Below are 26,603 nucleotides of genomic sequence, written 5' to 3'. Positions count from 1 at the left end.
TGTGCTCTAGCAGCATTTTTATTTACAAACAGCAATGTCCATTGACTTTATTTATACCATAAAAAAGCCATTTACAAGCAAGAAACAAGAATTCAGAACAAAATTAAGCAGCACTGAAATATTCATGTCACAAATCTAAAACAAAGTGAATACAAGAGTAAAATATCATTTGAATAAATAGTCTTAAATTCATGCTATAAAATAATCCTTAATGGCAAGTTACTAGTTGATACAGCATCCGCTTAGCTAGCTTCATTTACTTCATATGGTGATGAAGTGTGGAGTTGTGAGGTTACCAGTTTATATTGCAAGATAATGACACTGTGTTAAGTCATTCAAATTGCTCAACCATTTATAACGGAAAAAAATGTTAGCCCTACTAATAAAAGTGGTGAGAGAGATGGTTTTCACATTAGGAAAATGGTCATTCTCAAACAAACCAGGTAAGTTTACCTCTTACAATAGTCAGGGCAGCAACCAAAGGCTTGGGCAGCAAGTCCAAAGGTTGAATTCACAGCATACTTGTCACTGAGGGGCAGCAAGAGGTCTGTGGACTGAATCTGCTACAAGGAGAGCCAGGCAAGGCTGACTCCAGGACTTGATCAAGAACTACAATAGCCCTGTCTGTGCCAGACCCAGGGAGGAAACCAGAGAAAGCAGGTTCCCTTCTGGGCCGAGAAGTCAAGCACTGGGCAGAAACAGTGGGAACACTCTGGCACTTACTGAAAAAGACGCATGTGACATGTGACCACCATTACAAATTTGGAACAATGTGAATGACTTTTCTGAACTTTTAGTTCAGTTGCACTGAGTAATATGAAATCTATGATTTATGAACTAGATAGTTTCATATAAAGAATTTACATAATTCCCCAATACTTTCATATATAAAATTTAATAAATAACCCTGACCAGTCTAGAAGCACCATTCAAGGGGCATGTGCCCTTGGAAAATAGTTTAGGTGTTGCATATTTGAGTCCCTTTCAGTGGAGGCTTCACAGGAAACCATTACAGAATTTAACAATAACGAGGACAACAACAACAAAAATCACAGTAACTAAGACAAAAAGTTGATAAAATAAAATACATTGATCTCTTTAAAGTAAAGCTCATTCACATAGATGATATTCCCCCCAGCCCTTGTTTTGTGTTCCTGCAAATTTTTCCTAGAGTCTAGGCTGTAAGAACAAAAATAAAAACAAAAGCACACACAAAATATGCAGGCCTATATATGGTCTGGGCTAAGGGAAAAACAAAGAGTTGGTTATATTTGCTATCATTAGAAAAGACATTTACTCATGCTCTGGAAGATTTAAAAATTATCAATTTCGTTCTACAGTATATTCTGCTCAACAGTGAACCGACAGTATCCTTTCTGCTGTTAAGAAAAAACAAAAAACCAAAAACACCTAAACTAAAAAAAAAAAACAAACAAAACAAAAAAACCACAACTGCCAAGGCAGAGCCAATTGGTTGGGAGGCTTTTTCCACTGACCAAAAAATTAACTTGTCTCCATATACTGTATTTACAAATATAATTTCTAAATGTATTTACAGCTTTAGTAGAAATTAGAGGGTAGAGAACTGATTAGAATGAAAATAACTGTTTAAAACCACAAACATTAGTAAAAGTATAAAATTCTTTGTCTTCACAGTTTGTAATAACGGGCTAAGTATCTCTAGAAAAGGACGCTGTCACTGTCTTCACATTGTCTAATAGTGAAAAGGTAGCTCAAGAAGAGACTCAATTATGAACAAGCCTATATGAATTCAGGATATATTTTACCGTAAAAGATTTCTTCACATATCACTTTATCTTAATTGATTTCTGCATCTGTTATAAATGAAACACCTAACCTAAAACTGTACAGAAATAGGGACTTTGCTTTCCAAAAAGAGTTGCTCTAAGGAGTTACACAGCGTACTTCGTCTGCGGAGACGTGAAGTGAACTTCAGGGAGAGAATGTTTCGGTTCTGTGGTCATGTTAATCCTCCTGACACATCCTCATGCGGCAAGGCACAATTAATTGCTGCTGCCCGATCTGAATGGAGTTAATCTCTCACCAGTCACGCCCCTGGGAAGCATGACAGTGCGAACGCTCAGAGAGGCTACACAGCTCCGTGCTGGCCTAGGCGCTGCCTCCCTCGAAGCCCTGCGGAACTTTACAGTACTGTGTTATGGCTTGAGAATTCATTCTTAACACTGCGAGCAGTGGAAAGGGTAAAGTGTTAGCAACACGAATGGGAGCAAGTGGAACTTGCAAAATGTGGAATCATGATTCTTAGAGAGAAACTCAATCAATTTTCTGCCCCTTAACAGTCCCATTACAATGTTTGAACCTGAACTGTACAATCAAAGCAATGGATATTTTTGTCAAAGACAATTTTGGATAAGTCACTCTTTGGTAAACTCAAACCAGTTAAACAGATTCACAAATACAAAGAACTCCATGTAAATAAGGTTAAGACGGACAATGCCAAGAGCCAGGACGCTGGAGGTGCCCGCACCAGGTGCCCTCCCTCCTCACTGTCTCTCATACCACGGAATGCTCTGGAGACCTCGCTGAAGGCCCCAAGCCTGAGTGAAAAGGAGGTTCCTTCCCTGAGCTTGACCTCTTATGTCCTTGGATTTGGGCATTTCTTGTCACAAACTTAATTTGTATCACAACACAAATTTTTTGCATTCAATTAAAAAAAAAATCAAAACCAAACTTATTCATGTAAGGAAAAAAAAAATCACAAACATTTACCTGAAACCCCAGAACATATTTAAGTGGGTAAACACTTGGGGTCCAGCCTCCCCTTGAGGCACGCGGCTTTAACAGGAGTTGAACAAGTGCTTCAGGGAGAGAACAAACCCCTACTTAGGCAGTTTGACGAGGAAAAAGGCATACTATATACCCGATTTAGCAAAGGCCGCTCCTCGGGAGCAGCGGGATTAGAGTGTAATCTGTAGGGAGTTAACACTGATGTGTAGCGCAGCAGTTCACACGTGAACAGATCCTGTGTGCTAAAGAGATGCGACTGCACAGCTGCCACCCCTAGGGGCTATTACACACAAAGGGCTTGAATGACTTTTTTTTCTCAAAACAAAAAACAAAAACAAAATAACAATCCACCATTGGTATTTTAAGAGCCAAAAAAGCACAGAAAACCAGCAAACATCAAATTCTGTATTCCTTTAACTTCTAGCCTCTGAGGCTGGTCCTTTGTTCGTTTTTCTTTTAGGTGGCTACACTGTTCTCCTACGGAGGTGCACTGGTTGTGCATCTCAGACCCCAGGTTCTCAGCCAGATACCAGAACGCTGACATCCCACAGGCAGCCTGCAGCACAAACTCACCACCAAACCGCCTATAAAATTACTCTCTGCCAGAGTTTACAGTACCGAAGCAATCTTGTAAAGCCTGTTTGTGTACGTGAACACAATACAGAACTGAAGACATTTCCGAAAGTACTAATAAAACATTATTCAAATAGGACTCAGGTATCTTTTCATACAGTAATGTGTTTGCCAGCACATGCTTTTGAGGTCTCTTTTCAAGCTACGAACTCAAGAGAGGAAAACCATTATAATTCATTATTACCATTAGATTTCACATTTTCTACAACTATACTGACCTAAAAAGACACTTAACAAAAATAGCACCACATGACAAAAAATGGTGACACACAGATTTGGTGACACACAGAATATCTTAGAGGGCTTTTAAACTGTTGGTTCTTTAAGCAGGAAACACTGAGAGAGTGGGGGAGCCACTGAGGCTCTCATTAGCACACACAATACTAAGATAGATATATTGCTTGCAATTCCCATAGAGTATAGCTTTACAAAAAGTACAAATTCTAAGTTCTGCAGTTTCCCTGGGAACTGCATGTAGAAAAAGTTGCTGTGCACCTGAACTGGCTGTTTGAAAAGAGAAAGAAAAAAAAGAAAAAAAAAAAAAAACCACAACACTGCTTGGAGAATTTTGTAGAGAGAACTACAAATCCCTTTCCTTAAGTGCGAGTGAGTACTAACTCATGATAGAGAGTGATTCGATTTAGTTACCTGGTATGTATGTTTCTACAGTACGGAATGAAGGTAGATTTGTAGGCCAGTAAAAACCTTGAAAACCACTGCTCCTTTGGGGTTGGCTAATATAACACTACACTATGTAAAAAGGTCAGCACCACAGGTCATCCAGCTTACCTGCTGGACAACTAACAAAAATTCCAAACGGTTTCCAACTAGAGTTGAAGAAATTTTATGGCATTTGGTTTATGTATTTGTTATGAAGCAGAGCTGTGAACACTGTGATTTGCTTTGCTTGCTTTTGGACACAATGATTAATATAAACCTACTAACATTCTTTTGTAAGGGAAATGAAGGGGCAAAACCCTAACGTATTAGGTAGGGATGAGACAGACTCAGAAGCCCTGTTCACATTGTATTAAATTATATATTCCTCTTACATTCACCTCAACCAGAATAAACTCAAATTTGAGAATGTATATATACTATATATATAATAATAGTTTTATTATATATATATATAAATTGTCTAACTACCCCCTAAAAGGAATTTTAAATTAGAAAAGGTTACCCATTTGTATCAGCTGACGGCATCCTGACCTCCCTCCACGGAAGTGCACTGCTGCCAGCGCACACAATGAGACAGAGTATGCCTCTTGGCAGAGAATGGAGGGTCAACCAGTTGGCATAGCTAAATCACTGGCAGGTTTTGGATTAAGAGTTCAGCCAAAGAGGAATACTGTCAGCCTGTGTTTTCCCTGGATGCGTTGCCCTTCATGCTTTGAGCTCCTTCGGGGAGGGAGGGCAGGGGAAAGGATAAACACAACGAAGTGTTCCATCCAGAAACTTTAGAAAAACTGCCAAGAGACCAAGAGATTTCCAGATGGTTGGGAAAACCAAAGATTACAACAAAGCAAATCACAAATATGCATTGATTAATGTGCTTTGTTTGGGTGCACTTCTTTACCATCTTAATCGGGAGCATCAGACACTGTGTGAATTTCCATCCGGGAATCTAAGCCCATCTCTGAGGCTGACGCGTCATTTTCTAGTTTCTGTTCCACGTACACATCTGTTCTCTCGGGGGACTCAATGCGACTCCTGACTTCAGCGACGCCCGGGTGGTTTTTCCGCAGGTGCTGGTTGAGGGTACCTTGGAATGGAAAGCACTTGCCGCAGATCTCACAGCGGAATGGTTTATCATCTGTGTGGCCCCGGATGTGGTACTCCAGCTGGTCCTTCCGTGTGTACTTCTTCCCGCAGAACTTGCACACAAAGGGGGTGATTCCCATATGGAGTCGCATGTGCCTGTCAAGGCTTCCTTTCTGGTTGAAGGACTTTCCACAGTAAATACAGATCAACCTCTCATTGTACGGGTACCAATGCCCTCTCGCACTCCTCTCCCGGGGGCTGCTCTCATACCCGGGGTTGTTCATCATGGCTTCACTGTCAGAGCCCTGCACCAGGCCCTGCAGGTCACTGTGCAGGTGGACAGACAAGGCCCGCTTCTGGCGGGCACGCCCTCCTCGGAAACAGCTCAGCATGGACCTGGATGGGCTGGAATTACTCAAACTTCCAAAAGCTTCTGATACATTGGTTGGCTGTGAGGCTGCTTGGGAATAGGAGTATGCGTGCTGGAGCACAGAACCATAGGAGCCCACATTCACTGCCACAACTTGTTCCCCATCAACCATCTCAGTGTGGTACCCATCATCACCCAGGGAGGAGCTGTCGGAACAGCTGGGCCGGTCGGACTTCTCCATCTTCACTTTCACCTCGGTGATCTGGCTCTCCCTCACCAACAGGTCTCCTTGCTCATGGTCCCCCTCTATCTGAATCTCATACTCAGAAACGCTCCCACTGCTCCCGCGGTCTGAGTGCCCCTCCTCCTGTAAGCGGCTGCGCAGAGCCTTGCTGGGGGTGGTCTCCATCCGGAGGTCACTGCTTGCGGTGGGCTGCCGTCCCTGAGAGCAATATGGAGGAGAAATCTCCACTGGGTTGGCAAAGAAGCTGCTGTCTTTGACACCGTTCCGACTCTCGGGATTCTCTTCAGCACCGACGGTAACAGAGTCAACATCTCCAACGCTGATTTTAGAATGGATGCTCTCTAGGATCTGCGTGCACTTGTCAATGACACACTGCATCTGAAGAAAGCTGGCTGCAGTCAGAAAACTGACAACATCCTTCAGCTGCAAGGACATTCTTCCAGTGTAACAAAAAGAAAGCAACTGCTCAAACACATTGGGATTTTTAATCACTGATATTGACAAGCCACTCATGGTACTCAACGCTGAATGGTCCCGGAAATATGGGGAGCTGGCAGCAAGGACTGCTTTGTGGGCTCGGAATGGCTGACCCTGAATGTGTACAATGATGTCACATAGTTTCCCCTGCAGGCGGAGTTCGTTTAGCTGGCTCAGAACGGTGCTGCTGTACTCGGGCACATCAAACTGAATAAAACTGCTGCTGTCCATTTCTACTGACATGAAGCGTACTCTGCGGAGAGAGAGAGTTGGCATCATTCACCAGTGACTCCTCACTAAGTACAAGTGGCATAAACACAAGCTTACAACGACAATACCATTGTGGCTATCAAACCTCCTAAAATCTACCTGAAGCATTCTTCCCCTTGTTTTAGTCTTTCACGTTTTGGTTACTTCACCAAAAGCCAAATAAACTAATGATCAATTAGCCTAGTGTCACCGTTGCCTAACATTCATCTTGATCAAAAGTAAAATATTTTACACAGAGTAGGACTATTTTGGCTCTGAGAAATCGGTATTCTTTTAGGACAATTATTTCCCCATTTCAAGTACTTTTGAGGGTTTGAAGTACTTTGTGAAAAATAACTAAATTCAGGCCAGGCGCAGTGGCTTAAACCTGTAATCCCAGCACTTTGGGAGGCCAAGGCAGGCAGATCACTTGAGGTCAGGAGTTTGAGACCAACCTGGCCAACATAGTGAAACTCCATCTCTACTAAAAATACAAAAATTAGCCTGGTGTGGTCAGGCGCGGTGGCTCACGCCTGTAATCCCAGCACTTTGGGAGGCTGAGGCGGGTGGATCACAAGGTCAGGAGGTCGAGACCATGGTGAAACCCTGTCTCCACTAAAAATACAAAAAAAAAAAAAAAATTAGCCGGGCACGGTGGCGGGTGCCTGTAGTCCCAGCTACTCGGGCGGCTGAGGCAGGAGAATGGCGTGAACCCGGGAGGCAGAGCTTGCAGTGAGCCAAGATTGCACCACTGCACTCCAGCCTGGGCGACAGAGCGAGAGTCCGTCTCAAAAAAAAAAGAAAAAAAAAAAAAAGAAAAAAAAAAATTAGCCTGGTGTGTTGTTGTGCGCCTGTAATCCCAGCTACTAGGGAGGCTGCAGCAGGAGAATCACTTGACCCCAGAAGGCGGAGGTTGCAGTGAGCCAAAAGCACACCACTGTACCCCAGCCTAGGCGACAGAATGAGACTCCTTCTCAAAAACAAAAAAAAACCAAACAAACAAAAACAAAACTAAATTCATCTAAAAATGTTCTGTCTTACTTGTGTATTTCTGATTGGTATTTTTCAACTATGCAGCACACTGGACACAATAAATGGAGCCAAACCCTTTTCAGTATTACTGTCTTGATTTGTGTGTTTGCCCTTCAGCTGTGTACACCTTTATATCTCTTTTGGGTTGGGTTGGTTTGGCTGAGACTTACTATGCTCAGTCTCCTTCAGTGCAGTATTATTAATATTATTATTACTTTTTTTTTTTTTTTTTTTTGAGACAGAATCTTGCTCTGTCACACAGGCTGGAGTGCAATGGCATGATCTTGGCTCACTGCAACATCCGCCTCCTGGGTTCAAGTGATTCTCCTGCCTCAGCCTTCTGAGTAGCTGAGACTACAGGCACCCGCCACCACACCCAGCTAGTTTTTGTATTTTTAGTAGAGATGGGGTTTCACCATGTTGGCCAGGCTGGTCTCGAACTCCTGATCTCAAGTGATCTGCCCGCCACAGCCTCCCAAAGTGCTGAGATAACAGGCGTGAGCCACCGCACTCGACCAAGACAGTATTTTTAAACAGTAGTTATTTTAGACAACAGGAATGAAAGGGTGACGGACACATCAAAAGGTGTGTGCCACAGCTGTGGTACACCTACAACAGGTTTCCTTCCTGTGGCCTAAACCTCTGCAGCACCAGACTGCTCAGAACTACTTAAGTATATATAGCCCAGGCTCCATCCTCTCACCCAAACACAACAAAACCAGATCTAACAATTATATTTTAAAACCTGACCAACAGAAATGTAAATACCTCCTAAGTATTAGATCAGAAAAAAATCTAAATGGAATAAAACTACTTAGACAATGAGAAAACACATAAAATCTGGCTTCAGGAGTGAAGTTTACTCATGTCTTCAACTTACTTGAGAATGTATCTCCAAAAAAGAGATGGACAAATACATGATAAAGCAAACACAGTAAAAAGTTAACAATTGTAGAGTCTACATGGTGGATATTTGGGCACTTATTGTGAAATTCTCTCACCTTTTCTGTTTGAAGTTTTTCAAAATGAAATGTTGGGAGTTTTGGAAAAAAAAAAAAAAAGCTGTAACAGGAAAAGTCAGTGCCTTAAGAGTTTTAATCATTAAACAATCAATACTAAAAATAAGTGAAATGGCTGAACTCAGGAGGTCAGAAAAGGAAAAACAAATGATGCCCAAAGACAGTAGGAAAATAACTAATACAGAAAAACAGCACATAATCACAGAGGGAATTTTTAAATTTCAAGACAAGACAACATGCAACTAAATCTAAGACTCTCACAGGAAAGGATCAGTTAAATGTGCCTAGATCATGTCCGAACTTTTTTTAAAATCACATCAAAATTTGAGTTAAAACATTTTAGTCAAAGAGGAATACTGTGCCCTTATTTATCCTAGATTTATGATTGAAATCAATTTGAAATCTGTATGAAATGAACATATTTTTAGGATAACATAAATTGGCAGAACTAAATAAGAAACAGAAGTGCCAAGGCACAAATGATCTTCAGGCCGTTCACACTGTTCTAGATGCATGTAAAAACATTTAAAGCATCTCAGTTCATATGGCACAAATCTGATAGCAGAAGATGACAAATAGCAGAAAGAAGAAAACTGTCTACTTCATCTAAATAAATAGATTTTAAAGTCCTAACAGAAATGCTAGCAAATACAACCTATTAAAATAATATATTATGACCAAGAACAGCTGTTTCACAAATGTAAGGATGGCTACATGTTCAGAAATAAATAGACGAATATAATTTGCAACATCAATAAGTCAAGGAGAAAAACCCATATGACCAAATCAATATTATGTCAAAAATGCATGTGACAGAAAGTTAAATGCCCTTTCAGAGTAAGGGGAAAATACTCAATAGGCTAGAAACAGAATAGTTTCTTAATATAATAAAGTGTATCAGCCGGGCGCGGTGGCTCAAGCCTGTAATCCCAGCACTTTGAGAGGCCGAGACGGGTGGATCACGAGGTCAGGAGATCGAGACCATCCTGGCTAACACGGTGAAACCCCGTCTCTACTAAAAAAATACAAAAAACTAGCCGGGCGAGATGGCGGGCGCCTGTAGTCCCAGCTACTCGGGAGGCTGAGGCAGGAGAATGGCGTGAACCCGGGAGGCGGAGCTTGCAGTGAGCTGAGATCTGGCCACTGCACTCCAGCCTGGGTGACAAAGCGAGACTCTGTCTCAAAAAAAAAAAAAAAAAAAAAAAAAGTGTATCTACTACAAACCAATGGCAACATTATCCTTAAAAAGGAAACATTGCGTATGTTGGTATACTTAATAGGGAAAAGGAAGGAAGGAAGGAAGGAAGGGGGGAAGGGGAAGGGGAAGGGGGAGAAAAAAGGGAACGGAAGGAAGGAAGGGGGGGGGAGGGAGGGAGGGAAAGAAAAAAAGGAAACATGATGTCTGCATTTCCCAAAATGTATTTAGTAGAACCCAAGCCCAAGAGCTGGCCCCAATATCCTCACCTCCTAGGGATTAAAACACACATTAGCATAATATCCTATCTGAAAAGTCCTATAGACAGGAATCCTGCTTAACTCAGCAGTTCGCAAACTCATTTAATGGTGGAACTGTTCTCTCAAGGTACACATATTAATATTTCCCAAGAATGAGTGTTCCCTGGAGCACACTTCGGTAAACACTTTAGTAAAGTCATTCCCATCAGTGCCTGGGAAGATATACAAGGTTATCTGCCATCATGATTCTTACTTAACATTATTTTAGAACTTCTAGCCAAAGCAACAAGACAAGGGAACATTAAGGCAAGCAGCCATTAAAAAAGAGACAAAATGACTATTACGTGCAGATGTAACATGCAGATTATTTACACAGAAGCCCCAAGAGAATCACTTGGAAAATATTAGAATCGGCATCTACTAAGTGGAGGGTTTCAAAAAATTACACATAAAAAACAGGTAAGATAACGACAATAAGGTGCAACCAACAATATAGCAACAGGAACTAGAAAATACCTAGGGGTGGGGGAAGATAAGCAAAAAACAGGGTCAACAAGAAAAATACAACTCACTTTAATACGGACAAAAGCCTGTATAAATGAAGAGAGGGAACATGGTTCTGGCGGGATGATTCGATACTGTAAAGAGAGACACTCTACCCCCAAAATTAATTTATAAATATAACATAGCCTGATGAAATCTTTTCTTAGAAACCTGACAAAATGATTTTAAAATTCATCTAGAACACTGTGGTCCAACATAAATATAAGACACTGCATGTGTAATTTAATGTTTTCTAGTAGTTACATTTTTTAAAAGTTAAAAAAATAAATTGTAGTAATATGTTATATCACCCAACACATCATTGCAGCATGTAATCAATATTAGAAAGCTGAGACATTGACATTCTTTTCACACTAGGTCTCTGAACTCTGATGTGTATGTTACACACAGCATGGCTCGGTTTGGACTAACCACATTCCACGTGCTCAATAGTCGCATGTGGTCAGTGGCCACCAAACTGGATAGTGCAGATCTGGAATACTGAAGAAATGTTAGAAATAGACAAATACAACCGAACTTACAGATGTCAAAATGTATGACTGGGCTATAAGTCATCGGCTAAGTATGTATTAAGTGTCAGGCACTAGGGATCCATCGGAGTTTTAATTTTCTCATCATAAATCATGATAAAAGCTATGAGATCTTTCACGATGGGGGAGTGGTCAGAGAAGCCTACATGAACAACTGCTATTTTAAATAAGAACTAAAGGACAAGTAAAGGTTAGTCAGATACATGTGGTATCAGGGTGCTGCAGGGAACCTGTCCAGACAGAAGGAATCACACGTACAAAGGGTTGGGGAGGAAGGACATGCTGGAAGTGTGTACACAGCTGGAACAAGGCGCAAGGGGCAGGACAGAAGCCACATGAGGTTGTCAAGGTAGAAATCAGACTGAGATGGCCTCATGGGCCATTTCAAGCAAGTAAAAAGGGGAGAATTACTGAAATAAATGCTGCTTAGAGAATTTGAATTAATAATAAATTTAGATACTTCTTCACAGCATACCCCAAAATAACCTCTAGAGGTTTTTCTAAGCACACAAAGATACCAGAAGAAGAAATGCAGATTTAACTACAGAAGAAATACAACTTTTATATATCTAAAAAATACTTTTTAGCAAAAAAAAAAAAGAGGTAGAAAACAATAAAAAATACTTAGAACATAAACAGCAGTCTCTCACAAATCAATAAAAGCCAAATGGAACAACTGAAAAAAGCGACTATGAACAGACGCTTTTAAAAAGAAATTAAAATAGCCTTTAGACATAGAGAAAAAATGCTTAGGCTGGGCACGGTGGCTCACATCTGTAATCTCAGGACTTTGGGAGGCCGAGGCGGGTGAATCATCTGAGGTCAGGAGTTCGAGACAAGCCTGGCCAACCTGGTGCAACCCTGTCTCTACTAAAAATAAAAAAATTAGCCGGGCGTGGTGGCGGGCACCTGTAATCCAAGGTACTCGGGAGGCTGAGGCAGGAGAAATGCTTGAACCCTGGAGGTGGAGGTTGCAGTGAGCTGAGATCGCGCCATTGCCTTCCAGCCTGGGTGACGGAGCGAGACTCCGTCTCAAAAAAAGAAACGAAAAAAAAAAATGCTTAACAACTTTATCAGTAGAGCAACATCAATATGAGGCCAGGCACTGTGGTTCACGCATGTAATCCCAGCACTTCGGGAGGCCAAATTGGGCATATTGCTTGAGCTCAGGAGTTTGAGACCAGCCTGGCCAACATGGTGAAACCCCGTAAATACTAAAAATACAAGAATTAGTAGGGCAAAGTGGTGGGCACCTGTAGTCCCAGGTACTCGGGGGGCTGAGGTGGGAGGATGGCTTGAGTCCCGGAGGCCAAGGTTACAATGAGCTGAGATTGTGCCACTACCCTCCAGCCTGGGTGATAGAGTGAGCCACTATCTCAAAAATAAATAAATGCATAAACGTGAGACAAAATACTTCTTTCTCAAATTGGCAAAACTTATAAAAATGCAACTCAGCTGGCACCTAACAAATAGTCAAATGTTACCTATTCATCATAGCATTCTCATGACATGGGGTGTATAAATAGTGACTTTTGGAATGCAAGGACAAAAGGAAGGTGGGTTCGGGCTTTTCAAAGGTGTGGACTGCAGGGCGAAAACCAGTACAGAAAGGAATGCAACAGAGCATTTCTGAAATAGAATGTACAACTGAAAACGGCTTCCCAATGAGGCTTCCTTCTCTGTGTGGTTTTTTCTTATCTGCTTTGTAGAAGAAAGGTGGAGAACAACACTTGAAAGATAATCACTGAGAAAAGTGGAACGCCACGATTAACACCTAAGAAAGGGATTCCATTTTTCCGCAATATGAGAAAGGAAGTGCTTTGCTCTCCTCTCCCTTACATTAACACTTCCTTTCCACAGTGACAATGAGATTCAAAGATTCCCCCCAGAGCTGCTAACAAGCCACACTCTTGAACAAGAAGCTTCTAAATGACTGGCACATAGTGAACTTACAGTTAATTTCGGTCTGAGCCATATGACCAGACTAAAGGGAGAGAAACTCATCATCGATCACAAGTTCTACACCCCATGTGTGGATTTGTCAGGTCCAGTGATCCCAGGATAGAGGAGGTCAGAGCCTCTTATGTAGGCACACTTCAAGTTCAAATGTGATCCTCTATCCCTCTGTACTGGCAGTTTTGCAACATGGGCTACTCACTGGTTTCTTGAAGGTCTTGATTTTCTCCCCTGTGTGGAATGTCAGTGGGTCTACACCTAAGTTAGATCAATTTTGAATTACATTTTTTTCTTAGAGACAGGATCTCACTCTGTCACCCAGGCTGGAGTACAGTGGCACAATCTTGGCTCACTGCAGCCTCAACCTCCTGGGCCCAAGTTATCCTCCCACCTCAGCCTCCTGAGTAGCTAGGACTATAGGCACACACCACCATACCCGGCTTTTAAAAAACTTTTTTGTAGGCCGGGCACGGTGGCTCACACCTGTAATCCCAGCACTTTGGGAGGCCGAGGCAGGTGGAGCACCTCAGGTCGGGAGGTTGAGACCAGCCTGGCCAACATGGCGAAACCCTGTCTCTACTAAAAATACAAAAAAAGAATTAGGCGGGCATGGTGGCGGGCGCCTGTAATCTCAGCTACTCTGGAGGCTGAGAATTGATTGAACCTGGGAGGTGGAGGTTGCAGTGAGCCAAGATCGTGCCATTGCACTCCAGCCTGGGCAACAAGAGCAACACTCCGTCTCAAATAAATAAATAAATAAATAAATAAAGTTGTAGAGACAGGGTCTCACTACATTACCCAGGCTGGTCTCGAATTCTTGGCCTCACTCCGTCTCAAATAAATAAATAAATAAATTAATTAATTAATTAATTTGTAGAGACAGGGTCTTACTATGTTACCCAGGCTGGTCTCGAATTCTTGGCCTCAAGGGATCCTCCCACCTTAGCTTAATTAATTTGTAGAGACAGGGTCTTACTATGTTACCCAGGCTGGTCTCGAATTACAGACATGAGCCACTGCACCTGGTCAATTTTTAATTAATTTTATCTTTAAAATAAAATATATGCATATGGTAGAACTTCAGATCATAGAACAGAAATAATAAAACTTTCCCCCAGCCCCTCTTCCCAAAGATAATCACTGGTAGGAGTTTTGGGGTATTCTTTCAGAGAAAATTCAAAACATCTATCAGCATAAACTGTTCTGTACCCTACTTTAAAGAAATGTATTTAATATATCTTAAAATCTTTCCGCCTTAATCTCAGCACTTTGGGAGGCCGAGGTGGGCGGATCACGTGGTCAAGAGATCAAGACTACTAAAAATACAAAAATTAGCTGGGCGTGGTACGGCACGCCTGTAATCCCAGCTACTAGGGAGGCTGATGAAGGAGAATTGCTTGAACCTGGGAGGCGGAGGTTGCAGTGAGCCGAGATAGCACCACTGCACTCCAGCCTGGCGACAGAGCAAGACTCTGTCTCAAAAAAAAAAAAAAAAGAGAAAAAGAAAAAGAATCTTTCCATAGCAGCACATACACATTGACCTATTTTTTTCTAACTTCATAGTATTCCATGGATGGCTATATCACAACGTACTTAACCAGTTCCCAGTTGATACTAAGATAGCCATTACAAACACAGACTGTCACCCCACAACACACACACACACCCCTCAGTTACATCTGGCTTTCTTATGTAAGTAAATCTGTAGTCTCAACTTCTAGCACAATTGTGGTAAATTTTTCATTTCAGTTGATAATGCCAAATTACCCTCTAAGAGGCGGCAGCAATTATCCATTCACAGGGAAGGGCCTGCTCCCCCATAACTGTCAGCAATGGGTATCAAACCGTTTCACTTTTTCAGCCAAACTGATAGGTGAAAGATGTACCTCATTGTTTTGATGTGCTTTTTTTTTTTTTTTTTTTTTTTTGAGACAGAGTCTCACTCTGTCGCCCAGGCTGGAGTGCAGTGGTGCAACCTCTGCTCAAGGCAACCTCCGCCTCCTAAGCTCAAGCGATTCTCCTGCCTCAGTCTTCCTAATAGCTCAGACCACAGGTGTAAGCCATCACACCTGGCTAATTTTGGTATTTTTAGTAGAGACAAGGTTTCACCATGTTGGCCAGGCTGTTCTTGAACTCCTGACCTCAGGTGATCCACCCACCTCGGCCTCCCAAAGTGCTGGGATTACAGGCATGAGCCACTGTGCCCGGCTGCATTTGTTTAATTATAAATGAGGTTGATATCTTTTCTCATGTTTAATGGCAATTTGTCTAAGTTTGTCTTTGAACTGCCTACTCATATCCTTTGCCCTTTTTATTGATTTGTCAGAGCTCTTCACAAATTAAGGAAATTAGCCTTTTGTCATATGTGCTGCAAGTATTAGATTTAATTGCAATCACTAAATGGCACACTGACTGGGAATTTAAATTATTTTTCATACATTTATAGGAAATATTCACTCAACATCAATCTCTTACATACAGAAAACCAAAGGGAATTCAAAGATGAATAAAAGTCCCAGTCTTGCAGTTTGATAGAGGCTTAATGCAGATTCCTCCCCACTCAGAGAGAGATGGGAATGGAATTCATTTTTGATAATGCAGAGTAGTGATTTATATGTTTTTCATTTAGATTAAGTTTGCAGCTGCCTCAGAAAACAATAATGAATTTGATTATTCCACTCACTAAAACCATCAGAACCAGAATTCTTTAATTCAGAAGATTAATCATAGGTGTTTCTGTCACATTATTCTAGGCAAAAAACCACACCCAAATTAGACATTTACATTGCTATTATTTTAATTTAAAAAACAAGCACATACAAGCTGAATTTACTTTCAGTATCATTAATACATATTTTAACAAAATTTTGTTTTTGTTTGTAAAAACTATACTCTGGGAAAAAAATGTGAAATACTTCTTTTAAAAAATACACATGGATAGAACTTTGTTGAAATGGTTTTTTGGGAAGTTCAAAACTGTCACCTTCTCAACTTCTTCACAGGTCTCTTCGGTTCACTCAATCGATGGAAAGACAATCTTTCTGCTCTTTCAATTTCTTTAATTTCTTACTTCCGAATTCTTACTTTCTTACAAAGAAAGAGAATAATTTCACACCTGTGGAATAGCTTTCACCTCACACACAGCTTCTGCCTTGATCACATAAGGCCACCACTGGTCTCCCAGGTAGCTTCTGGGAAGGACCACCTCTGATGTGGGCAGGACCGACATTCTCCTACTTCCACGCACCCAGCTGCCCCCACACCAGCCTGGGCAACTATAAAAGGGGATGACTGCCCCTGCTGCCACACCTCTCAGCCTTCCCCCTTTACTTGGCAGAGTCACTCCACCACCATCATCATCCGTGACCAGCTTTTACTGAATGTGATACATGCCAGGCGTGTCGTAAAGGCTTAGGATGCAGTATGTCTCTGAATCCTCCCAACCTGTCCCTTAAGGCAGGTACTACTGCCCCCATTTTAAAGATGAGGAAACCAAGCAGCTGACTTTCCCAGGACCCTTCGGAAGTATGCGCATCCAGGCCCCCACACAACAACCCTTTATTCCTAGCAAGCTTGCCCCACGTTACATTCCTGCCCTAAGATGGTGTCAAGGAAAGGGATGGAGATGGGGCGGGGGGTGCAAGTGGGCACACATCCTCCCTACTGCTGCCCAGAATACAGAAGGGCAAATGAGGGCATTTTAGTAATATACATCAAGATTATATCTGCATATTCACTGTGACCAAGCAATTTCAGCTGTAGGAATTTAGTGAAGCACCCTCTTTGTAGAGCAAAATCTCCCTCTTTTCTAGACCAGAATCACCGGCAGAGGTAAGGGTTATGAGGAGAAAAATGTTCCAGGCGGGCCCCTGCGGCCACCGGGTATCATGCCCTCCATATTCACAGCTTTCATCCCCCTTTCCTCCTCAGAGCCCCGGACCCTGGCTCATTCTACTTGCTTTAAATAAAAAGCTATCTTTGCATGCGAAAGCCTCAATTAATTAGAAACCACAGATCTAGGGCTCAAGTAAACCGGTCCTTTTGGTGTTTGAAGGTGAAAGTCACAGAGAGCAGATGCTGCCAAGAAGACACAGGGTTCAGCCCAAGTTCAACAGAATTCAAAGCAGCATTGAGACCAGCGCCCTGAAAGCAAGAGCAAACTGTGAGGGGCCCTCCAGGACTGACCAAGCAGTGACGAAGCCAAGTCTGAAAGCACCAGAGGACGGAAGACAGGGAAGCCAACTGCAAAGGGGAGCGCAGCTGAAGGCGAGCAGCTTTGGGAGAAATGAACACACACTGCGGAGTGACAGCCGGCTGGGCAACCAGAGCAGGAGGCCACTCACACAGTGAGGCACTGTGGGTACAAGCCACAGAGAGAGTGGCACTGCCTGGAAATGACCGCACGAGCCATCCTGGGACACTCCTCCCACAGACCTGAAGTCCAAAGCCAAAGCGAGGGCTCTGGAAATAAGCACGCATGGCTGCGCTGAAAAGAAAATTAAGGTCTGATGCGAGACCATATGACGACAGGCTTGGTAAGTAATGCTGCTTGACATCTTCGCAAGATCCCACTCAAAAAAGCTACAGAATCCATCACTGCGCCCATGCATCAGGACAGCAAAAGGCTGCTCTGCAACAACACACAAGGGAGAGATAACCCCAATCCAGGTTAACGCATTTTACCCAAAGGGGCTTAAGAACAAAAAGCCACTTGAAAAAGACAGGAAAAGCAAGTGACCATCATGTCACATTCATGGCTGATGCTGAGAAGGGTGAACAGAAACCAGTGACTCAAGCCCCTGCTCTTCCATTCAGCTCCTCGCCCTCACTGAGTTAATAAAAGAGGCAAAAAGGCAGTAACTGCCCTTATATGTAATATTAGAGGGTCACATAAAATACCATGACCCACCGATGGCAAACACAGCTCCTCTGAACTTTCAAAGGTGTCACATGTTAACCAATTTCTTATAAAGCACCAAGGAATGTATGGAGGATCTTATTACTTTCTATTTAATGCCATTCTATTCCTATGCCAGTATTTTAAAAAGATTTATCACGAAAAAAAAAAAATGAAAGAAAACACGGGTGAATTTATTTATAATACTGACATAAAGGCCCTTCCAAGCATGACATAAATCTCAGATGCCACAAAGGCAAAGACAAATACATTCGACAACATAAAAGTATATGACAAAAAAAATACCCCTTCTCCCCAAAAGCCAAAAGATAAATGATATACTGAAGAAAAATATATGCATATTTGACAAAGAACTACTTTCCAAATTCCTTAATTTATAAATCAAATTAGGTGACATACACAAAAAAACCCTATGGGAGAATGGGCAAAGGATACAAACAGTTCAAGAAAAAAAGAAAAATGACAAAAAAAGAAGCAAAGATGCTAAAATTTACTTCTGATTAAAGACGTTTGAAATACAAAAAGAAAAAATAATGAGATACCATTTTTAACCCATCAGCTTTGCACACAGTTTAAAAGAGCTGGCAAGTGTAGTCCTGAGGAATGAATAATTTGGTAATACCTATCAAAATTTAAAAGGCATTTACCATTTGGTCCACAAATAACGGGGAGGAATTAAGCCTACTAATATATAGGACTTACAAAAGTGTAGCAGGAGATATATAATAAAAATAACCACTAAGAATTTTTCTTTGCTATAGCAAAAAAAAAAAAAAAGAACCCCCAAAGGAAACTGGTTTCAAAAAATATAATCGACAATGAAATACTATGCAACTATTAAGACTGGGTAGATGTATATGCCTTGATATGGAAAGAGCACTAAGATTTGGCCAAAAACAGCAAGATGTAGACTAATATGTATGCATATATGTCACTCCCTTCATGTACATTTTGTAAAGGAATTATATTATGTTGCTTGCTGTATCCATTCTGGAAGGAACCACGTGGTACTATTAATGGTGGTCACTGTGGGGAAGGACTAAGGACTAAGGAGAGGGAAGGGAAACAGACTTTATACCTTTGCATTTCAAAAATCAAATAACTGTATTATTCTCACTAGTTTTTTTTAAGACATGTAGGTTAGTACCTACAAATATATAATTTTTTAAACCACAGAATCTAGAGGAGAAAGATGGGCTGCAAATGGATAATTATTATATCAAGCAGACAGTTACAGAGGCAGAAACAAAGAACTACAAGGAACAATACAAGGCTGATTACTCTTGACCAAAAAGATTTTTAAAAAATCAAAATATGGCCGGGCGCGGTGGCTCAAGCCTGTAATCCCAGCACTTTGGGAGGCCGAGACGGGCGGATCACGAGGTCAGGAGATCGAGACCATCCTGGAGAATATGGTGAAACCCCGTCTCTACTAAAAAATACAAAAAACTAGCCGGGCGAGGTGGCGGGCGCCTGTGGTCCCAGCTACTCGGGAGGCTGAGGCAGGAGAATGGCGTAAGCCCGGGAGGCGGAGCTTGCAGTGAGCCGAGATCGCGCCACTGCACTCCAGCCTGGGCGACAGAGCGAGACTCCGTCTCAAAAAAAAAAAAAAAAAAAAAATCAAAATAGAACAAAGGAAAACTTCATGGAGGAAGATATTTTTGAACAGGCCTTGTATTTCAAAGGGAAAAGAAAGAACACTCCAGACAGAAGGAAAAGCAGGAACAGGGCACAGGGGAAAGCAGACAGACGGCGTCTGGGGTAGAGCAGGCAGCGTGCAGTGGCCCCGGCTCAGGGACAAGGAAGGCCACGGAAGGAGAAGGCCACAGTCGGAAGGTGGAGGGTCTTGAATACTCAGAGAACTCAAACAGAATTCTGGCGGCAGAACCTGGAGACTGAGGCATGATGTCTACTTGGAGGCCACGTAGCCCGGCCAGGACAAGCTGGGCTCAGGTTTTCCACAGGGCCGTGGGAAACATGGGGCTGCAGCTAGAGAGAAACATTAGACCCGAAGATACTGATTTGGGAGTGACCATGTACTGACTGAGGATTGTTGTGGTAAGATGAGGTTACTCAGGGAGAAAAAAAAAAAGAGAGAAGGCTGAGAATAGAAAGGGTGTTTGCTCCTAGAAAAGAGGAATGGAAACAGCACCCGATGAAAGGGGTAACATCCTCACCTAACCCTCTCCTCAAGCCTTTCCATTGACTAGTTTTGTTTTCGTTTTTGTTTTGTTTTGAGACAGAGTCTTGCTCTGTGCCCAGGCTGGAGGGCAGTGGTGCGATCTTGGCTCACTGCAGGTTCAGGTGATTCTCATGCCTCAGTCTCCCGAGTAGCTGGGATTACAGACATGTGCTACCCCGTTCAACTAATTTTTGTGTTTTTAGTAGAGATAGGGTTTCACCATGTTGACCAGTCTGGTCTCTAACTCCTGGCCTGAAGGGATCCGCCTGCCTCAGCCTCCCAAAGTGCTAGGATTACAGGCATGAGCTACTGCGCCCAGCCCCATTGACTAGTATCTTTAAGTAAAATTCGGCACCACGTATTCTGTTAAGCTGTGAGGAAACTCAACAATGGAAAACTAATGACATCCTCTCACACTGCTGACCCATTCTGCAGAGAACCTAAAAATAAGAAGAGACTCTCAGATGCCATCTAGGCGAAACACCCACCTGGGCCTTAAAATCTCTACAACTTCCTTGGATAAAGCCTTGCAACTGTCTCCATATATCAACAACCAGAACAAAAGTAAAAATGTAAAAGCTGAACAATGAGAAACGTGCCGATTCTGTGAGACTCCTCGCTTCTGAGCTTCCACTCCTGGCGGTGAGCTCTCTGAGGGCAGGGACTGCGTGCCCAAAGCCCAGCAGTGTGTCTGGGGCAGACAGGCTCTCAGTACATGTCAGCTAAAACAAGCTAGTGGCTCAAGATCCATGGACTGCCACTACAGCCGCACCCTCAGCTCTGAACTTTTCCTTCTGGAGACCCCAGAGATGCAGGATAGTCTCTGCCAACGGCAAAATCTAGCAAGGTGGCTTATTCCAACCTAACCCATAAACACTCTAATTTGCTCCACAAGATGCTACACTTTGTTTAAAAATATCCAGTTACACTTCCAAGAAAAGAAAGGAAAGTTACAAATTTGGAAGTTGTTTAAGGCACCAGGAGGTACCCATTATTCTCAATCAAGATGCTCATGATTCCAAACCCAGATTTGCACCTGCTGGCTTCAGTCACTTGCTGATACCTGAGACACAGCTCAAACTAGGCTTTCTCTGGCAGGCACTGGAAACCTGAAGATCCCTAATTTTCACTTTCACACAAAGTCATTAAAAAGACCACAGATTGAAGCACTGCAGACAAAAGTCATGGTAACAGAAGTAACAATTATTAAAAATAACTTTTCTAGGTATTTCTGCCTGGGTCTAGATTAAAACCAAAATTGAGCTGTCATGAGCTACAATCGAATCTTTTAGAAAGCAGTAGTCAAATAACACCAGGGCTGCGTGAAACATTCTGGTGCTACTGAAACCCAATGCAAGAAAAAAAAATAAATAAAATGGCATTCTGTGATGGATATTCATGAAGCACTCATCCTAATTTAAAAGAAAACAAGTTTAGAGTTCTTACTGCATTAATTCATGTGAGCCTGAAAGAACATTTTTATCCAAACTGTTACATTTCCTACCAAGGCGTTAACATTCTCCAGGTCTGCTCAGATACACTAATTCCAAGAGGGTGCGATTTGTCTTTTAGTCAATGCAAAACATCATCAGAAGCTTCTTCTGAGCTCTCCAAGCAGGAGAGGAATGGCCTCTTTAATTTTACTAACAATGACAAGGACTAACCATCAATAGGCTCCTACTGTATACAGTATGGTAAGTAAGCTCTTAGACTAAGAGACACTAAGAGGCTGCAGTTATCCCCATTCTACAGATGAGGAAGCAAACTCAGAGAAGCTGAGAAACTTACCCAAGGTCACTCAGCTAATGACTGGCTGAGCCAGGATTTGGACCAAGATTTGTCAGTCTCAGACTCAGAACTATTATCTCTTACAAGATTTTAATCCAGGCATACTGATGAGATGTAGGATTTTTATTGGTGCTGGATTCTTACTGATTGACTCCAAGTAGAAAGAGAATTCTCACTGAAGGATGTTCCACCACACAGACAAAGTCAGGCTGGGTCTGACACTGTGACGATTAAGGGGTCACAATATGTTGTACCTCAAGTGGTCTGCAGCCATTGCTTTGCAAAATGTCCATAATTTTTACTTCTGTCAGTGAAGTAGGCAAAAAGATGTTTCATATTTTAACCATTAATTGAGAGGATTTGTTTCAGATAAAAGAATAAGCTTTCTTAAAGCAAAGAATTCAAAAATATTAAGGCACAGCATCTTATCTGCTTACTGCTAGCTAGCATTTCAGGGGCACTGGCCCTGGAAAATACATTAAGTCCTGCCTCTTACGACAAAAGGATTAGAAAAGCTCACCTGGACTTGCATCCTTCCATGAGGTTTTCCTTGCCATCAACATCAACCAGAAAATAACCATTAGAAATTTAACTGCGTTCAGTTGATGACCTTCACTAAGCTAAATTCAGCAGTTTGTCAGCTACAAAACATTAAATAGACACAATTAAGAAGTCTGAAAGACATTAAGCAGAATTTAAACTACAGTAACATGAACATTAATGGGAATAAAACATAAAGATGGCATTCTAGATTCATGATACTGACATTTTAGACAAGTGCTTCAAAAGGAAGGCAAAAGTGGGGGGACACAGAGATGCAGAAATCCAAAACTCGGTGGATACACAGTTCAGCAGCTGATCACTTCTCCACCTTGATAAATGTACACCCAGTAATGACAATAACAATAACGAAAATGTACTAAGCAGTTACTAAGTGCTGCCCATTTTTCTACTTCATATAGAAGTTCATATACCATTTTCGTTTACAGTTCACAGTCACCCTATGAAATGGATTTTATTATCCTCCACACCGCAAATAAGAAACGGAGGCTCAGAGGCATTAAATTGCTCATCTTCACAGAGCTGGGAAGTAGACTTGCCAGGATTCAAACCCATGATTCCAAAGCTGCTGTTCTTTCCCCACAGTCTCCGAATGAAGAATCACATGACTTTTCTCTTTTCCCATGATCAGAGGGGAACGTTTTAAAGTTTCAAAGATTCGTTTTGTGCTTTCTACACCCTAAGAGGGCAAGCTGAAAACATCCACCTTGAATGGTAGCATTACATATCACAGAAAGTTGACAAAAACAGATTCTCCTTAAAAAAAAAAAAAAAGGTAAATTACAAAACAAAACAACAAGTTGTTTACCAACAAAAATCAGGAAGTATTTGAGTACCTATTATAGAAGTCCAGCCCCAGTATTAGACACCATAAGGGCTCCGAAAGGAGTATTAAGACACAATGCCCTTAAAAAATCTCCCACTCCAGCTGGGACAAGAACAAGTTCAACAGCCAAGGAACAAGTGCTGAATCCGAGTGCCACAAAGCCATGGGGGCAGGGAAGTCAGGGAACACCCACTGGAGGAAGTGTATCTTCAGCAGGGGCTTGAAGGAAGTGAAATGGAGAATTTGCACAGAGAAAAAGGAGGTCAGAGCTTCAGAAGGGGGAACAACAGAAGCAAAACCCAAGAAACCGTAACTAACTCAGTTCTGCAGGGGAGAGACTTGGAGAAGCAGAGAACAGCGTTCAGGTAGGTGGGGTGGGGCCAAACCACGGAGAGTCTTGAAAAGACAGGGTGGGCGGTGGCTGGACACACCGTGGCAGGCAAGAGGCCACTACTCAGCTTTGAACAGTGGTATAACTGCCATGGCCTCTTAACTGATCTCCTGGCCTCTAGCTTCTTCACCAATGCCTTCAGTAGTTTCAACTTTGACCTAGTGTTTGAGTTCTCTGAGGAACTAGCCGCGGCCCACCTCTCCTCCTACTTCCCTCCTATATGAACCCTTCTCTGCCAGGAGACTGGTCTATTCACGAACTCCATAGGATCACTGGGCCTGATTCCTCTTTTCCTATCTGAATGCTACTCATCCGTTAACACCGGCTCAAATCCCGCCTCCTCACTAAGCCCTCCCTAACTACTCGGCCTACAGTGACCTCCATCTCTCCTTCTTAATTCTACAGCACACAGCCTTGTCTCATCAAAATTACCTTCTCATAGGTAATGTCTCAGCACCCTGTGTAAAGCTGCTTGGAGACTGTAAGTGTATCTTCTACTACTTTCCCACCACATGGAACAGCATCTTGACATTTAATAAGCAAGCAAGCAAGCACTCAACTATTTTTTGACTTCCTATAGTAAGTTTGGCTTTAGCATAAAGGAAGGATGGGGGAGGGGGGAACCTCTGGAGTCAGAGACCAGCTAAGAAGCTGTTGCAATAATCCAGATGTGAAGCAAAGAAGGCCTGGACTAGGGAACAAAGAGAAAATGGGCAAATATAAACAACAAAAAATTCTGCATGCAAAAACTCGGCGGAATGTGATTAACTCCTACTAGGGACAAAAGCAAGGGATGAATGAGGATTAAGGTGAGGTTTAGAAAACGCTTCTTGAAATCATTTTAAAGCCTGTCTGAAACGAAATGCAGTAAGTGGCTTAAAAAGTCCACACTGACAAAGTCTTCAGCGAAACTGCCCAGTATCTTGAACCAGGGACAGCCCTTCCAATTTGAGACATACACGGAATGGCAGAGCCAGAAGGGTTCTTAGAGAGTTAAATGAAACCCTCAATGATCACATGGGGAAACTGAGTCCCAGCATGGAAAGGACTTGCGGAACGCCTCCACACAGAGACTCCCAGACGAGTGCCGCCCTGAAAGCACAGCCACTTGGCCTAGAAGGGCACTGTTTACACCCCCGGTCAGCCCCAGCCCAGCCCTCCGCAATGGCAGGACCAACTGAGCGCGAGTGACCATTGAGACGTCTGGGGCCAAGCGCAACTCCTCGCCGCCGCCTGTTTACCTGGAGAAAGGCTGTGGCGTGAGGCAGTGGCTCCGTGGCAGCCACCCGAAGGGCCGACCCCCTGCCCGGCCGGCTCTCCAGGGAACTCAACCATCTGACCTCCCTCCCCGTACAAAAGGGAGCGCCCCCAGGGCTAGGGGCCCGGAAGCTGGGGGTCCCAAGACGCCCCGGGTGGAGGCTGGGGAGCCCAGGGCAGCTGCCCGAGCGCGACCCTCGGCCGGGCCAGCGGCGCCCGGACTAAAGACCGAGCACAGTTGGCCCCTCGGGGGCGCGCGCCTGACCCCAGCAGGTGCCCGGGCCTCCGGACCGCGCCCGGCCTCGGCTCCCGCCCGCGCCGGCCGCCAGCCCGCGGGACTGACCAGGCGCGAAGGCTCCCGCCCCGCCGCACCCAGAGGGAGCCGGACAGCGGCCCGGGGACTGCCCCCCACCCCGCCGGCCCCGCCCGCGCCTAGCCCGCTGCTCGCCGCCCCCGGTCAGCGTGCCTCACCTGCGCAGAGCGCCGCGCTCACATCGCCCGCCCGCGGCGCCCCCTCCGCCGCCGCCGGCGCCAGGCCCGTCCCCGCCGCTCCGGCTGCCGCCCCAGCCCGCGCCCCCCGCCCCCGGAAGCGCTTCCCGGCCCCGCCCCCTGGGCGCCCGCGCTTCCGGGCAGGCGCCGACCCGGGTGGCGGCGCTGCGAGGCGGACCTCTCGCCAGGGGCTGGGATCCTGAGTCCTGCCCGGTTGTCGTCCCAGAGCCTCTCCGTGGGCGAGCGGCAGCCTTGGTCTGGACCCCGGAGTTCCAACTCCGGGGAGCGGCGTCGGCTCTGCCTTCCGCCCGCGCTCTCCTCGGCGCCCCCTGCTGGCGGGAGGAGGGCGGCGCAGTGGGGCGCGTTTCAGGGGCTCCCGGAATCGAAGGGGTGGGAGAGAGCCCAGGGCCCTCGACCCCCCAGCCCAGCCCTCTCTTCCAAGACCCTCGCTCCTGCAGCTCTTCAGGCTCTTGCCACGCACCGGAGCTGCACCTGGCAGGGCAGCTGAAGGCAGCAAGGTGCAGTGGTTAGCAGCAGGGCTCTGGGGAACTGCCATAGGGGGTCTCTTGACTTACGACCTTGGGCCGGTTTTCTCTCAAAACGGAGGTGGCTCCCGCCTGTAATCCCAGCACTTTGGGAGGGCGAGGCGGGAGGATCAGTTGATCCTAGGAGTTTGAGACCAGCCTGGGCAACATGGGGAGGCCCCATCTAAATTTTTAAAACTTAGCCAGGCGTGGTGGCACATGCCTGTAGTTCCAGCTGCTGGGGAGGCTGAGGTGGGAGGGTCGCTTGAGTCCGGGAGGTCCAGGCTGCGGTGAGCCATGATCGTGTCACTGTACTTCAGCAGTGGTGAAAGAGCAAGAGCCTGTCTCAAAAACAAAACAAAACGGCGGTGAAAATTCCCAGCTCACTGTTATAAAACCCATTTCACAGAGCATGCCTCAAAAAATGTGCATTTCCAGACCCTTGGGAACACCCCAGTCTTCAAACCGTTGGGTGGGAGTGGGAACCTCACCCAGCATTTTCCTCTCAGCTTTAGATCAATGTAACAGCCTTTGAAGAGCTTCCCGTTGCATTTTGGTGCACTCAGTAGTTGTGGCAGAGGTTTATTTTCCTTTTTCTGGCTTTG

At 44.0% G+C, this 26,603-nt stretch overlaps 1 protein-coding gene across 2 annotated transcripts; it reads right to left on the bottom strand.

Moving 5' to 3' along the window:
* On the bottom strand, nucleotides 1-25,525 carry ZBTB34 (zinc finger and BTB domain containing 34). 2 transcript variants are annotated; one of them, XM_009189159.4, is made up of 3 exons: nucleotides 24,970-25,415; nucleotides 22,471-22,591; nucleotides 1-6,510 (listed from the first exon to the last, which is right to left on the bottom strand). In XM_009189159.4, exons 2-3 carry the CDS (start codon nucleotides 22,488-22,490, stop codon nucleotides 4,986-4,988), a joined length of 1,545 nt encoding a protein of 514 aa, XP_009187423.1. In that variant the 5' UTR covers nucleotides 22,491-22,591; nucleotides 24,970-25,415; the 3' UTR covers nucleotides 1-4,985. The 2 variants fall into 2 exon arrangements, with proteins under 2 accessions (XP_009187423.1, XP_009187424.1); XM_009189160.3 differs by lacking the exons at nucleotides 22,471-22,591; nucleotides 24,970-25,415 and adding an exon at nucleotides 25,457-25,525.
* Nucleotides 25,526-26,603: the final 1,078 nt, after the last annotated feature.

The sequence above is a fragment of the Papio anubis genome, chromosome 13, assembly GCF_008728515.1.
Source record: "Papio anubis isolate 15944 chromosome 13, Panubis1.0, whole genome shotgun sequence".
Lineage (NCBI taxonomy): Eukaryota > Metazoa > Chordata > Mammalia > Primates > Cercopithecidae > Papio > Papio anubis.
This window is presented reverse-complemented; position numbering and strand designations above follow the sequence as displayed.

What these genes read in the sequence shown, in the direction of transcription:
- ZBTB34 (XM_009189159.4), bottom strand. Translation starts at nt 22,490, where the DNA reads ATGGAAGGATGCAAGTCCAG. An exon ending in ATGGAAGGATGCAAGTCCAG is followed by an intron (nt 6,511 to 22,470) that starts GTGAGCTTTTCT and finishes CTCTCTCCGCAG; the next exon opens with AGTACGCTTCATGTCAGTAG.